General features: G+C 39.7%; 1 protein-coding gene across 2 annotated transcripts in view; it reads right to left on the bottom strand.

Annotated features, from left to right (window-relative positions):
* The window catches only part of TBC1D5 (TBC1 domain family member 5), a 324,891-nt gene that overhangs the window by 19,886 nt on the left and 290,298 nt on the right, over positions 1-14,707 (bottom strand). For both annotated transcript variants that reach the window (XM_075143446.1, XM_075143445.1), the window contains one exon: positions 6,717-6,816. In XM_075143446.1, coding sequence (XP_074999547.1) covers positions 6,717-6,816 — 100 coding nt within the window. The remainder of the gene's footprint in view (positions 1-6,716; positions 6,817-14,707) is intronic.

Raw genomic sequence — 14,707 nt, 5'->3', positions numbered from 1 at the left:
ATGTCCCAAGCATAAGAGAACTCATTTAATGCACTTACTACCTCAACAAATGATAAAGTATTTCATTTCAACCCAGGGCAGCAGAATAATTTGCATTTCATTTTATCCTTACAAAAATGTCAGAACCTTTCATCTCATCACAATACATAAAACAAGAATTCAGTTCTATCTTGCGTACATTTTAAAAGTACTGCATCCAGATCTATATTGGGCAATATATCAGCCCCTAAATAATGAGCAACTAAGTCAACTTTCTTCTCTCCCTCCTCCACTGCAAATGATCTTTATAATGAAAAGCATCCTTGTAACAATTGCATTCACTGTTAAAGGAGAGATGGATGAAGTCAGCCTAATTAAGCTTTGAAGGTGCTATTTATTTTACACAATAACTAAAATTATTTTTATTCCTGTATTTTTATATTTTTCCTTCCTTGCTCATGGTGTTTGCAACAGTCACAGTGAAAGGTGGCTTTGAACTGTGTTTAATGAATCTTCCAAATAATATTTGTCTGGGAGATGTCAGGCAGCGTAAGTGTAAGTGAATCTCACAACTGCCAGCATTGCCTGATGGCTGTGGCAGGGACACGTCCTGTGGTCCCATCCAAAAAGCTCTCAAAAGACTAGCTTTAATTTTTTTGTTACTGTGATGCCATAACTTTTCGGCATTTTGTAAATATGTACAGTTATCTACTGGCTACCTATGAAAGCCGAGAGCTGGCGTGTCATTTCAGTGGCAGAATGCCAGTGGTGTTTAGAAGAATGGGGGATGAAAACGTCATCTTTCCACATTCCTTCCATAATCCACACTGGAGGGGCGGAGATGTACCGGAATACTGGTGAAGGACATAGCAACGTATTACAGGTAACAGAAGTCACATTAGAAAATGCACAGTAAGGACAACCCAACCAGCCCTGTACCCAGGGTAGCTCAGAGAAGGATTTATTTGCTTAGGCTTAGCGGAGCCAGCATGGTTAAGCATAAACTTACTAGATGCGGTTCAGAGCCGAGAGGTTTTTGTGATGTTGCCTCCAAGACAAGAAGGGATTTTAAAACCTGGATATTAAACCCCAGTATTTCTGAGACCCACCTGAATGTCCCTCTGGCAGCTGGCTCAAGTTTAGCAGTACCAGTATGAAGATGAAGTTAATAAAACCAGGCAGGCTTATGTTTCTTCTGTATAATTGGGTACCTTTGCACATATTTCTAGGGTGTTGTGCAGAACCCCATGAGCTAACTCTTTGCAGAGCTGGTATGAGTCTGCAGGGCTTATTAACTGAGTCTATGCTGTGAGAAAGCACCTAAGTTACTTCTGAATCTCAGCTAGCTGGGGAAGCAACCTTCTGCATTTACATAATGCTGCCCTTAAGCAAAAGCAAGTGTGGAACGACCTCAGCTTCTCTACTTTCATAACCTGATAAATTGCCCATCAAAAAAGAATAGTTTATATATAAAGATCCCCATATCCAAGTTAATACTGAACCAATGTTCCTTTAAATTGCCTCTCGTGAAAAGGACTTCCTGTACTACATGTGTAATTATTTGGTAAACTTTCACATACTTGGAGGTCTGAAACTATGCCTCCGTTGGAAACAAATGTAGGTTCTGCTGTCTCAGAGAACAGTGATGGATTGGTTCCCGTCCCTTATAAACAGACGACATTTTAAAATTCAGCACTTTTCTCTCTGGAACAAAACTGGCAAGCTCATAAACATCCCTCACAATCTTTCATATTAGTACTTGCCTATGGCGGATTGAAACTTCTCCAGGGTCTTGGTTTACTTTTTGTTAGAAGGCTGTGCTTTAATCCTGGGCAGTGCCGACATGCTCCAAATCCTAAAGATTCTAGAAGAGCAGACCGGGTCAGATGGCAGAGTCATTAACGGGTGTCACTTGAATTGCCATTTAACAGCAATTGTGTTGGCTTGAGCCTGGGACGTAATGAAGTTTTGCTCTTTGGACTCTCCAGATTGACCTCATGCTGAACTAACACCTCAAACTCAGTTCCATGTCAAATGTGAAGGACAAGTGAGGAGCCTTCCAGCAGATACAGCGGGGCCCTCTGAGTGATGTTTGGGTGCATGTCTCTTCAACAAATTACTCATGATCTGCTCTAAGACATCAGACAGAGGTCACATTTACAAGGGAAAATCTTCTTCTGAATGCACTTGCTAGCCTGATGCTTTTCTTTCCACATAGTGAAAGAAAGGAGGAAACAATCAAAATTCTTCAAGAAGTAAATAACATTATGACAGGTTATAATATTGTAATACTTAACTGGTATGTTACGGCTTTCTGAATCATTGAGCCTTGAGGTATTTATGTGCACTAACAGAAAAGTACCTCACAGAAAGAAAAATGCTGAAGAACATTACCATATTACTGAATGCACCAGGGACAATATTATTTCCTGAAAAAGACCAGTGGATGTGAAAAAGTAACATCAAGAAAACGTATCTGTGATGATGCTGGAGCAGTAATAGCTACAGCCACTATATTTTTTCACTACCAGCTGAGTAACGTTGTGCATTTATATTGTGAACAAAGTTGCAGGACAGGCTTACAAGATTGGATGTATCTTCATTTCATTAATGGAAAAATTGAACACAGGATGACTTTTTTTTTTTGAAAGCTATGGCAAGCTTGTGAAAAAGAGTGGGAACAGAAGTAAAATCTGCTTTCCTGTCTGGCCATTTTACATAAAAAAATTTCAATATTTGTCCTTGGAGGCATTAAAAGGAATTCCACCTTAGCAGTTCTTCAGTGGTTAAGGGAAAGGGGGAAGAAAAGTAAAGCTCTTTCTAATACACAGCCCTAAGAAGAAGACAAAGATTACAGAATGACTTTCCTCCGTTTTCACAATCAAAAACCTATTTCTAATTTCTACACATAGCACTAAGTAGTAATATTTTGGAACCATCATTCATTCCCATGGTAACATCCCCTGATATTACAAGCAGTTAATTATGTCATTGCTGTGTGGTACACTGTGTGGTTTATTTACGGAAGGAGATAAACATTTAATGAAAGCATCTTTGAATATATGAACAAAATAAAAACTGCCGTTCTATCCCTCTGGTCTTTCCTCATGCTCTATGCAAAGAAAACGCGGTATTAGCAGATATCTGCTGAAACCTACAGAAATACAATGCTCTTGGTGAAGAAATGTGATATCATTATATGGCAAAGAGGAGAATTCTGCCTGAGATTTTAATTAAACAAAATTATTTTCTAAAAAGACATCATAAAAATACACCTGGTATATTTGGATTTGATTTAAATAGATTATAAATTACTAGGGATTCAAAACAGAATAGATTACTTCATGGTTATTTTGATCATTTCTGAGCTACAACACATGACATCTTTGTCACGAAGTAACTGCCCCTGCCTGTCATCAGGATCTCCCTTGTAAGGGAAAGAACCTGAGAGAAGACAGCCAAAAAACTCTGAATCGTTTCACTGGAAACTGCAAAAAGAACATTCTATAATTGTTTGACATTCTGATTTATAGTGCTAATTAAATAATTCTGTGGTGAATGGTCACTGGATATGCATTTTTATAAGCCTGAATTAATATTGTTTTGTTAAGAAGTGACCTGCAAATATAATGCAGTCAAGAGAGGAAAAAGAATATTGGTTGAGTAATAAAGTCTGAAAAAAACTGTTTAAAATGTCAATCTAAAAAAATGTGTTTTTTTTAAAAATAAGAACCTTACACTTTATCAAATTTAAAAGGCACGCCTTAGACTAAAAAATGGACTTATTGATAATTCTTAAAAATGTTGTCTAACTCTTTGTTAAAGGAATTAGTTCTGGAAGGCTCCTCAAATTTTATATATCCATATGTTTTTACCAATAATTTAGACAACTATTAAATGTATGATGTCTAAGTCTGCAGTTAGAGTGGTAGAAGAAAAAGAGCACATCATTGCAGAGTTACTTGAATTATTCAGCTAAAAAGCCGAATGACAAGAAGTGAATTTTAATATAATCAAATGGAAGGAACACATACAGAAATAAACATTTCCTGATTATTCCTACAGGATAAAATCATCTGTTTAGAAAGCTGTGATTCACCAAATTTTAAAGATCATAATGGATTATCACCTCAACCTATCACTGTATCAAAGAGCACTAATGTGATGCTGCACTAAAAATGTTTAAAAAGAGGAATACCACATAAGAGGAGAGGGATGACCTTCCTTTTGCTAAGTAACCACTTTGCTGAGCCCATTGCTGGTACAGCATATCCTGATCTGATTAACCCACTTCAAAAGGCGTATGAAAACCCTGAAGAATTGAAAGGAAGACCACAAAAATGATTGGGTCTAAAAAGCAATCCATATAAAATGAATCTTAAAATGCCCTACCTAGCAAAGACAGTGTTGAGAGATTACTTAATCACTGTGTATAGGTTAAGTTGAATGAGGATTTTCAACCTTGCTATCAAGAATGCTACAAGAGCCAAAAGCTGGGTGATGAAGTCAGAAAAATTCAACCTCACAGGAAGAAGTAATATCCTTGAAATTAAATGTCCTGACAGATTACAAAAGGAGTGATATAACTTATCATTATTTGCTCTGTGGTCTCTGAAATGAAGCAATTTTCATGGGTAAGAGATACCTGCGGGAGAATCAGACCAGGTGCAGTAGCAGCCCCTGCTAACTTTTCCCTTAACCCAGAAATGACCAGATATGCTGTGAGTTTTGTTTTGCTGCCATTCCCTGAAGCCCCAAGCAGTGGATGGGCACTGGAGATAATCCTCAGGGGGTGTTCTGTGACGCTATAGAGAATCCATTTTCTTGGACAGCCTGCTGGCATGTGCTGCTCAGATAACTGGGATGAATGTGATAGAAAGATTTCAGGTGAGAAGGAATTTTGCACAGGTCAGACCAGCAAGAATCCTGGTGGTTTTTTTCCTGCCTTCCCATGGATCATCTGCTGGCTGATTTGGGGATACCTAACCTTATCAGTTTGCTACAAGTGCAGAAGCTGTGAAGGTTGGTGTTATCTCAGTCTCTCTTGTGCTCTGTTTATCGTGTGTAACTGTTAATCTCTACAGGATTTAAATGCATTAGTGTAACCCAAATTTACAAAGTTAATAGCCCATGATGCTGACAAGATGTGGGGGAATATTGTGAAGACGTACAGGGAGAGGGACTTAGAAGAAACTGGGCTGGAAGGCTGAGAGCGCTGGAGGGGTGCCACGATGCACCCAGTGCACCCCCGCAGCCAAAGCTGTATAGGGGGTGGCTTTCCTTGCCCTGCGAGGGTAACAAACGGCTCCACGATGCTCTCGGGAGGCTACTGGCTCCAAATGTTTTTGTTTCTAATATATTTGGGAGTAAAGAGTTTAACACCTGGGTACTATCACAAATCTTTTGCTCTCATTTCATGGATCCAGTGCTGAAAAACAGACTACTTCAGGTATCTTTGTCTGGTTTTATTCTGATCTCTAGTCTAGAGCAGTTGCTGGGGAAATGCTTGTACTCGAACTGATATCCCTGCTAAACGCTCCTAGCCTTCTTTCCTAAGGGAAAGAAACTTCAGCTTTTCTTCTTGACATAGTCATCTTTCCCCCATCATTTCGCTAGCTAATAATTCATCCTTGCACTTGCTTCTAGTCTCATCATTGCTCGTGCACCCTCACAGGAGCAATACAAAACATCAGACTAAAGCTGTTGGGGTTAGAGGTTTACGCTTGGCTTTTGAAGGCTGTGATTTCAAACTTTCAAATAACACAGTATTTATAGATTTTCCTAGGCTCATAACAGTGGCTACTAAAACACTCACATAAAAGAAAATGAAAATACAAGTATAATATGGCTTTCACATCTGTTCTTTTTGACCTGGCAAACTTAGGTATCATATACTTAGTTCTACCCATTGAAATATTCAATTTTAATTTATTTTGCTTAGACGTTGCAGGCTATAAATAAACCTTAAAATTATTGCAGTTGTGCTCTTGATTTCTTAACAAGAGTGCTTTTTCATGTAACTAAATATACTAACTTTTGGAGTTCAGTTCAACACAGTTTAAAAATGCTGCTTTTATCAAAGCATAGCTAAGCATATTTACACCTGAATTGATTGAAGCTTTTTGTTTATTTTCTCTGATTTGCCTTAGCAGTGTATAAGCCAAATTTTAGATTGGAGTCTTTGCTGATTCTGTTCCCAGTGTATTGACTTCTATCTTACTATATTTCTCCTGGTTTGAGCAAAGTATTACAAATTAGCCAGCCTATAGTAACACATTTTTACATACTGAAGGTGACCAGCATAGATTGTGAAGATGGTACATTTAATGACAGCATATGAATTTTATACAACTATCACTGCACGCATCAAGTATCACTCTGGGACCGTGGAACTGCAAACGGGCTTAAAAAGTGTAAGCTCACATGCTGTGAGCTCCAGCATGTCTTTTACAATACAAGAAATCTTAGGAACAAAGGGCATCCGTTTGTTCCTAATGCCTCTACTTTTTTTTTCAGAATCATCAGTGGCTATCATACTCCCAAGTTTAAAAGTATGACAGTATAAAGATACAGTGGTTGGCAGCATCTGATAGAACAACTGGGTACATCAATTCAATCTTCTTCATGGCTTATAAAGTAATATGCACTGTACTACATAAACATTATTTTAGTTCTAACACAAACATGAAAAGAGCCTTCGCAAAGATTTACAGGTTAATACAGGGTACTGCACTTACCAAGATGTGTGTTCATCATCTTCGCACAATATTTGCACATGGCTTCCAAGTCGTTTAGTTGTCCTTGTAGGAATGAAATCTGGGCCTCCAATTCCTCCTCCTACAATTAAGAGATTATGAGCATTAAAATCCCCCAACTTTCAATAATACACAGTAAAAGTGGTAAGCTAACCCTTGACATGCTTAGACATCTTCTAATTTTTCCTATTCCTTTGTCCTTGAGAAAATTTTTGAAATAAAGAGAATCACCTTCCAACTGTATTTATTAAAAGAATTTAAAATTCTTTTGTCATTTCATGGAAATAGGGTTTGGTTTTAATGTTTCAGTGTTTATTAATACTACTGTTTTTCCTTCTAAAGAGTCAAATAAAAACCTGTCTATATTGATCCAAGAAAGGTTAACAATTCATATTTCTGTTACAGATTAGCTACCTGGTTTTGCTTGTGCAAACATAGTACCACAGCAATGGCTGAAAAAACTCATCAAATGAGAAAAATTCTCATTTCTGGCAAAGTAATTTCCACAGCAATTCCTTTGGAACCTCAGAAAAATTCCTTTTTTTTTATTTCAAGGCATGTATTTCATGAGACCTAATACCATACCTCAAGGATGCATTACTGCATCCTTGGCGTATTTCTTTGTGTAACACATCATGCTCTATCTGTATAAAAAACCTGCACTTCTATGCTCAGCCAACTGCACTTCCACGCAATGTCTTTCGTAATATTTAAGTGAAAACTATTTTCAACTCACATACTATAAAGCAGTTACTTCAAGTTATCAAGTTATGTTAAATAAGTATACATCAAGTGTAATTTTAAAAAATAATTTAAAAAAAGCTTTTTGATTTTAAGGCCTAGGAGAAGCATTATTATCTAGCCACATGCTCTGTCTAAGCAATGGGAACTACCTCAGCTAAGAATTTCTCTTTGAACTCCTTTCTTTGCCAGTTTACAAATGCATCCAGTCTTGCTTTTAAAGACCATGCTGCAGAGAAAGTTCATCACTCCTTTGGAAAAATTCCTTCAAAGCTTAGTCACGAACAGTATTGAGCAGTTTTTTGTTTGTTTAAGTATGCAATTGAATTCAAGATATTCAGGTAAAGGCAAAGTAACTTTTTAGCCTCCTGCTTTTCTTAGGAGTTTTACAGTTCTATCATACTCTTGTTTGATGGAGACTGCTGAACATTAGAGTGTGAATTACATTTCAAATGAAAAAAATCCAAAACTGATCAGCAAGAATAAAGAGAATGAATCAATCTTGATTTAAAAGTACAAGTGATCTTAATCTCCATCAGAAACTGAGTCAGAGCCAAGCAAAGGAAACTTCGCATTAATACAGCATATATCCAAAAGCAATTGATAAAGAAATTTAACAGCAGCACTTTGCAAGATCTAGCAATATCACTTTTTCCCTACACACTTTTTCCTCACACTTACAATCTACAGACATTAAACATTTTTTCTTTGCTATTTCTTTACATTAATATACTCTCACCTTATTTTACTCAACCTTATACTTTGACCACTTAAGCCTCAAAGGAATTGATTTTATATTGCCAATTTATAGTTGTTGAAAGAGTAACCTCAGTCAAAGTCTGCCGTTCTGTCACAGCCTATATAAGCATATCTGCATTGATATTTCTATTCAAGCAATGTCCCTGCAGAAGACCTTTTCCTAGTACATACAGCTAGCGACTGCAAGAAATAATCTACCATAAATTTAAAATTGTCATTGCACTGCAAGTGCAGCTGTAAGATAGGGAAAGGCAACAATATTTGAGTATTTTACTATAAAATAACATAATCAAATTCTAAAATCGTTAGCCACTAGTTGAAACTCCGTTTATCTCCCACAAGTGAATAAGAAAATTTAACTTGTGATAATAAATATTTCCATGCTTCCCAGACTATTTTTTCTTATCCATGGATGAGAACTGCAGTAAATTGATCTTAAAATGCTTTTGGACAGTTCTATCTACTTGAGCAGATTCTGAAACTAACCTTTTCAACTGCACAACAGTACCTCTTCCTTTGGCAAGTGAGACTGGTGCTGCGTAAGCTACATCCACCGTTCTTTCAGCTTGTTAGGATCCAGCAAGGGGAGCAGAAACGTTCAGCAGAGCCAGCACTCACAAAGGAGGGCACTGTGCCTGGGAACTCACAGACAGTGCAAGAGGTTTCCTCCAAGTGGGAAACCTTGCACGAGGCTGAGTGAACGCACTTGGAGTTCCTGACTTACCTGGCACCCTCAGGAAGGGCACCAAGGAGCGCTGCCAGCGGGATGTGCAAATAAGCAAGACAGTTAACCTGACATTTGACACACGAGAGACCCAGATGTGCTGTTTGCATACGAAGACAACACCCAAATGGTGATGACTTGCTACAAGACATAACCCCTGCCCCTGCTGTCATCGGCAGTGCTGTGGCAGATGGAGCCCTGAGGGTGACCTCCCTGGAGGGAGGTTTGCTCTGTTGTAGTTGCTGCAGCAGCAGGTGAGGAGCTGCAAGAAGAGGCAAATGCGTTTTATTGCATCAGGGATGACAAACAGGTGATTGACAGGATCTTTCAAGGTGTAAAAGCTTATGCAATGGACAGGGAAGGTGCAACCGAGGCAAGACGCAGTGGGAAGAAGACACGCACTCCTACGATGGTGGAAACTGGAAGCTTGTGACTTCTGGCAGCAGGAGGGCTGCCCAGTGGTGCATGGCCCAGGCAGCAGAGGGGAAGAACAAGCTCCCTCAGAGAAAGAATCCAGGTTGGACACCGTATCAGAGCACTACCAAGAGAAAATGATGAGTGACAGTGAGTAGCTGGTGACTCTCGTCCAGCCAGACTCATCAACTAGAGAGGTTTCTTGCTTGCATGGAGCCTCGATTTGTGGTGTTGCTGAAAGACTGTTTGGGGTCACCCAATGTTCTGATTTTTTTTCTGCTTATTCATGCACACACCAATGACATGGTGATGTGAAACCATTTCAGTTCAAAAGCGACTGTAGGGCTCCTGAGCAAGGGTGAAGGAGACAGGAGTCCTGGTGGTGTTTCTCTTTAATCCTATGGCAAAAGGGAAAAGCCTGGATAGCAGCACATATATCCAGTAGACCACATATGGCTACATATTTGGTGGCACTAGCTGGGCTTCAACTATTTTGCTTGTGGCACTCAATTTGATGAGGAAAGACAACTTAGAGAATAGGTCTACCTGGCAAAGACAGGGAAGAAGATCTTTGTGAACAGACTTACTAATCTAGTGGGGAGGACTTTGTCTGTCATAGAACAGGGACCTAACCCAGAAATACATAAGGAAGCAGCACATATGGAGAAGGTATGCAGAAGATCCACTTTCCACTTGGCTGAGTAAGGAGCTTTTTAATGAACTAAAATGGGAAAAGCGCATATGGAGATGGAAATGGTGGTAATGGAGAGCGCATATATGGAAACAATGACAGGAAACAAAGGACAAGCACACAACCATTGTTTGGGCACAGGAACAAAACTAGGAAGGACAGAACCCAGCTGGAGCTAAAATTAATGGGGGACATTAAAGGGTAACAGGAAGGAATTTTAAAAATACGAGAGCAGCAAAAGGAGGTTCAAAGAAAATGTAAGTCTATTGCTTATTAAGGGAGGTAAGATAATGATAGATGATACAGAAAAAGCTGCAGCACTCAATACCATTTCTGCCTCTCGCTTTTTAGGCCAAGTCTCCTCCTAGACCTCTGTATGTACAGTTTGGGAAGGAGAGGGATGGCTAAGAGTTGGGGGGCAACAGGCTGGTGAATACCTGAAGAAGCAGTATGTGTTCAAATACATGGGGTCACATGGGATACACCCATGGGTGCTGAAAGAGCTGACGATGTGATTGCAACACCACTAGCTATCATCCATGAAAAATCACTGCTATTACAGGACATCCTTGATGATGGGAGAAAGGTTAATTTTACATCCGTATTAAAGAAAAGTGAGAAGGAGTATCTAAGAAACTATATGATAGTTGGCCTCACCTTAGTCCTTGGAAAAATCGTGGAGCATGTCCTCTTGGAATCTATTTCCAACATGTAAAGGACAAGACAATAATCAAGAAAAGTCAACAAGGATTTACCAAGAGCAAATCATGCTTGACCAGTCTGGTTGCCCACTATGATGAAAGGACTGGCCACGCAGATGAAGGGAGAGGAGTGAATGCAATATATTTTTACTTTAATATGAGAAAGTATGGACTGAATGAAAGGATTGTAGGTGGGCTGAAAATTGGTCAGACCCCAAGCTCAAAGATTAGAATCAATGGCTTGATGTCCAGTTGGGTAGTTGGAAATGAGCACAGTAACCAATGGACTGCTATGAAGATACTGTTCAGTATCTTCATCAACAGCCCATATGAGAAGACAGAATGTACGCTCACTAGATTTTCAGATGATGCAAGAGTTGTGGCTGCTGTGCTGACTGGTAGAACTTCAATTCAGAAACATCATGAGACACTGGAAGCCCAGGCAAAAGAATCCTTTTTGAGGTTTCTGTTTTAGAAACTTCAATAAGTGCAAAATTCTGCACCCAAGGAGAAAAAACCCAATGCACCAGTGCAGACAGGGAAGGAATTTGCTATGTTTCAGGCCTGCTGAAAAGGATCTGGAGGCTACAGTGGCTGCTGAGTTGTTTATACACTAATAAAGTTCTCTTATCACGAATAATGTGAACAGTGCACTGGGCTACATTAAGAGGAATGTGTTCAGCAGATCCGGGAAAGTCAATACCCTCTCTACCCAGTGCTTGTGAGCCCTCACCTTGAATAATGTTTTGGGCCTCCAGTTCAAGAAGGATGTTGAGAAACTGCAGAAGGTCCAGTACAGGGCTACTATGATGGTTACAGGTCCAGAGGACAGGCTGAGGGAGCTGGCCCTGTTTATTTTGGCGAAGAGGAGCCTGAGGAGGATCTGCTGGGAGCCTGCAACTACCTGGCGCTACAAAGATGATGTAATCAAACTCTTCCCAGCTGCGGCAGAGGATATAGAAGGGATATAGGAAGGATATGGCCCAAAACTGCCCCTCGGAAGGTTCAAATTGGTCATTAGGAAAATATTCTTTGTTAGAAGAGCAATGCAACGCTGGAAGAGGTTACTCATAGAAGTGGTAGAGTTTCTATTCAAAGTCACTGACCTCATCCAGTGTTAGTGATTGTCCTGCTCCAAGTAGCAGCTTGAGCAGAGGTCTCTTCTAATCAACATTTCTAAGACTAATCTTTTCACAGTATCTTTCTAAAATTGTTCTGCAAATTATGAATGTTTTAATGTTTGCAAAGGTAAGCAGGAACATCACAAAGCCCCTCAGAAAAAAGGACAATTTTCTTCAGTGTTCTAAAGTCAAATTCTTTAGCAGTAACAGATGAAACAACTGATTTATAACCAGCGTTGTGCAGATGCTCTTGTTTCTTGTCCAGACAGTATTCATTGTGCTTTTCTCTCTTGTGTTTCACTGCGCTGAGAAAGTGAGTACCCTGGATACCATTTTTATTTTGTGTACAAATAGCAGTGCTGATTTGATCTCTCTTATGCATGAACAGAGACTTATAAATTCTTTGAACAGGCCGAATGTAAGTCAAGAGAAAAACATTATGGTCTATGCTTCCTTGAGAAACCAACCTTTCAGCTGATCTGACACACACAGTACCAGAAACACGTGAACAATGATTCAAACTCATTCAGCCACAGCTCTCAAAGGTTAACCAGCTGACCACAAAATAAAAATCAATCATTTAAATAACTAACCCAAATAAAAAATCAATGTGACCTTACCGAACAACATGTCCTATAAAGCATATAAGCTCAACATTTTCTAATATTGGGAGCTGCATTATGAGGAAGAAAACCAAATCAAGCAGCAAATCAAACAAAGGAATCACTGCATCAGACATGGGAGACCAAGATGTGCAAATTTAATGAAGTAATCCTGCAGAAAAACAACTTAATAATACTTTCTGAAAATTTAGTCCCAGGGTCCTCAGAAAACTTTTCCACACCTTCAACATTCCAGATGATGTAGAGCCTTACAGATAATCAGTAACATCTTGGATTGAATAGGAGAATGAAAAGGAAGTAGATTATTTGTGATGCCACATTGATTTACATTTCACTAACAATATAAAGCAGGCTAGTATTTATGTCTCCAGCCAAAGCAAGACTCTATTTGAGTGCCTCCATATACACATCTCCAACTATTTTCTTTGTTGTGACAAGACTGAATCTGGAAAAAACTTGACTTACATTTATGTTTCTCATATTCATCTTTCTTTTTATCCAAATCCAGAACTTTGCTTACATTGTTACATTTCCTTTTTTCTTTTGCCATGAAAACTAATTCCTTTATGATTAATTATTTGCCATTTCTTTGCTATTTTTTCCCCCGATCTATACAGTTCTGGTGCTCTCCATTTGTCCAAAGCTCGCTCTTCCCTTTTTATTACCTTTCCTTTCATCTATCTTCTCACCTTTACAAAGACAGCTATGGAAATAAATTTTTTATATCCTTCCTTCTCTCCTGAGCTCATAATGAGATCAGCGATGCCTCTACCATACCCTGTTTTTCATCAAATTTTACTGTTTCAGAAAAACAGCTGTGACTAACTGAAAGTGGTCAGCACCTCCAAGAACAGATTACAGAAAGTTTTACAGTTTTCATGTTGTAATCCTATCCTTTTACAGCTCATCACTTTACAAGCTGCAATAAGGTTTGCGAACTGGAATTTAGCATCCTGCATTAGCCAAGGTCTGAAAAAAGTTTTGGAGGAAGCCACTCTTTCTCAACCATTTTTATCAGTTTAAACAAGTTTTGTCCCAAATACATGACATGTAGCTTAACACAGAAGTGTAAGGGCTGGAAAACAGGGAATACGAATGCACAAAATCAGGACTGTAACACCTTTCTTTCATACTAACATTTAGTTTTCAGTCTTACTGTTCAGGAAATGAAAGAAAAATTGTATTTTTGTCTGTTTTACTCATGTAGAAACTCAAGGAACAGTAAACTCTGTTGTCAAAGGCTTACAACAATATACGTCCAAGCGCTTCATTCATGAACACTCAGAACAGCAAAACTCCATTCACCTTAAAGCTGAATCCTTCTGAATATGAATTAACTTGGCAGCACCACCAAGTGTTAAGTGTAGCGGAAAAGAAACTACCTTCAAAGAGAAAAGTATTATTTAAAGGTACTTAAGGTGTTTAAGCAATTCTGCTGCAATTAAAAACTGTGGTGGGTAGACCCAGGCTGGATGCCAGGTGCCCACCAAAGCTGCTCTATCACTCCCCTCCTCAGCTGGACAGGGGAGAGAAAATACAATGGAAGGCTCCTGGGTCGAGATAAGGGCAGGGAAATCACTCACCAATTACTGTCACAAGCAAAACAGACTCGGAGAAATTAGTTTCATTTTATTACCAATCAAATCAGAGTAGGATAATGAGAAATAAAAACTAAATCTTAAAACACCTTCCCCCCCATCCCTCCTTTCTTCCTGGGATCAACTTCACTCCCGAATTCTCCACCTCCTCCCCCCAAGCGACAGAGGGGGTCGAGGAATGGGGGTTGTGGTCAGTTCATCGCATGTTGTCTCTGCTGCTCCTTCCTCCTCAGGGGGAGGACTCCTCACACTCTTCCCCTGCTCCAGCCTGGGGTCCCTCCCACGGGAGACAGTCCTCCACAAACTTCTCCATTGTGAGCCCTTCCCACGGGCTGCAGTTCTTCATGAACTGCTCCAGCATGGGTCCTTTCCACGGGGTGCAGTCCTTCAGGAAGAGACTGCTCCAGCCTGGGTCCCCCACGGGGTCACAAGTCCTGCCAGCAAACCTGCTCCAGCGTGGGCTCCTCTCTCCACGGGTCCACAGCTCCTGCCAAGGAGCCTGCTCCAGCGCAGGCTTCCCACGGAGTCACAGCCTCCTTCGGGCGCATCCACCTGCCCCGGTGTGAGGTCCTCCACGGGCTGCAGGTGGATATCTGCTCCA

Source organism: Calonectris borealis, chromosome 2, assembly GCF_964195595.1.
Source record: "Calonectris borealis chromosome 2, bCalBor7.hap1.2, whole genome shotgun sequence".
NCBI classification, from domain to species: domain Eukaryota; kingdom Metazoa; phylum Chordata; class Aves; order Procellariiformes; family Procellariidae; genus Calonectris; species Calonectris borealis.
Note: the sequence above shows the minus strand (reverse complement) of the source record. Positions and strands in the feature narration are given on the sequence as shown.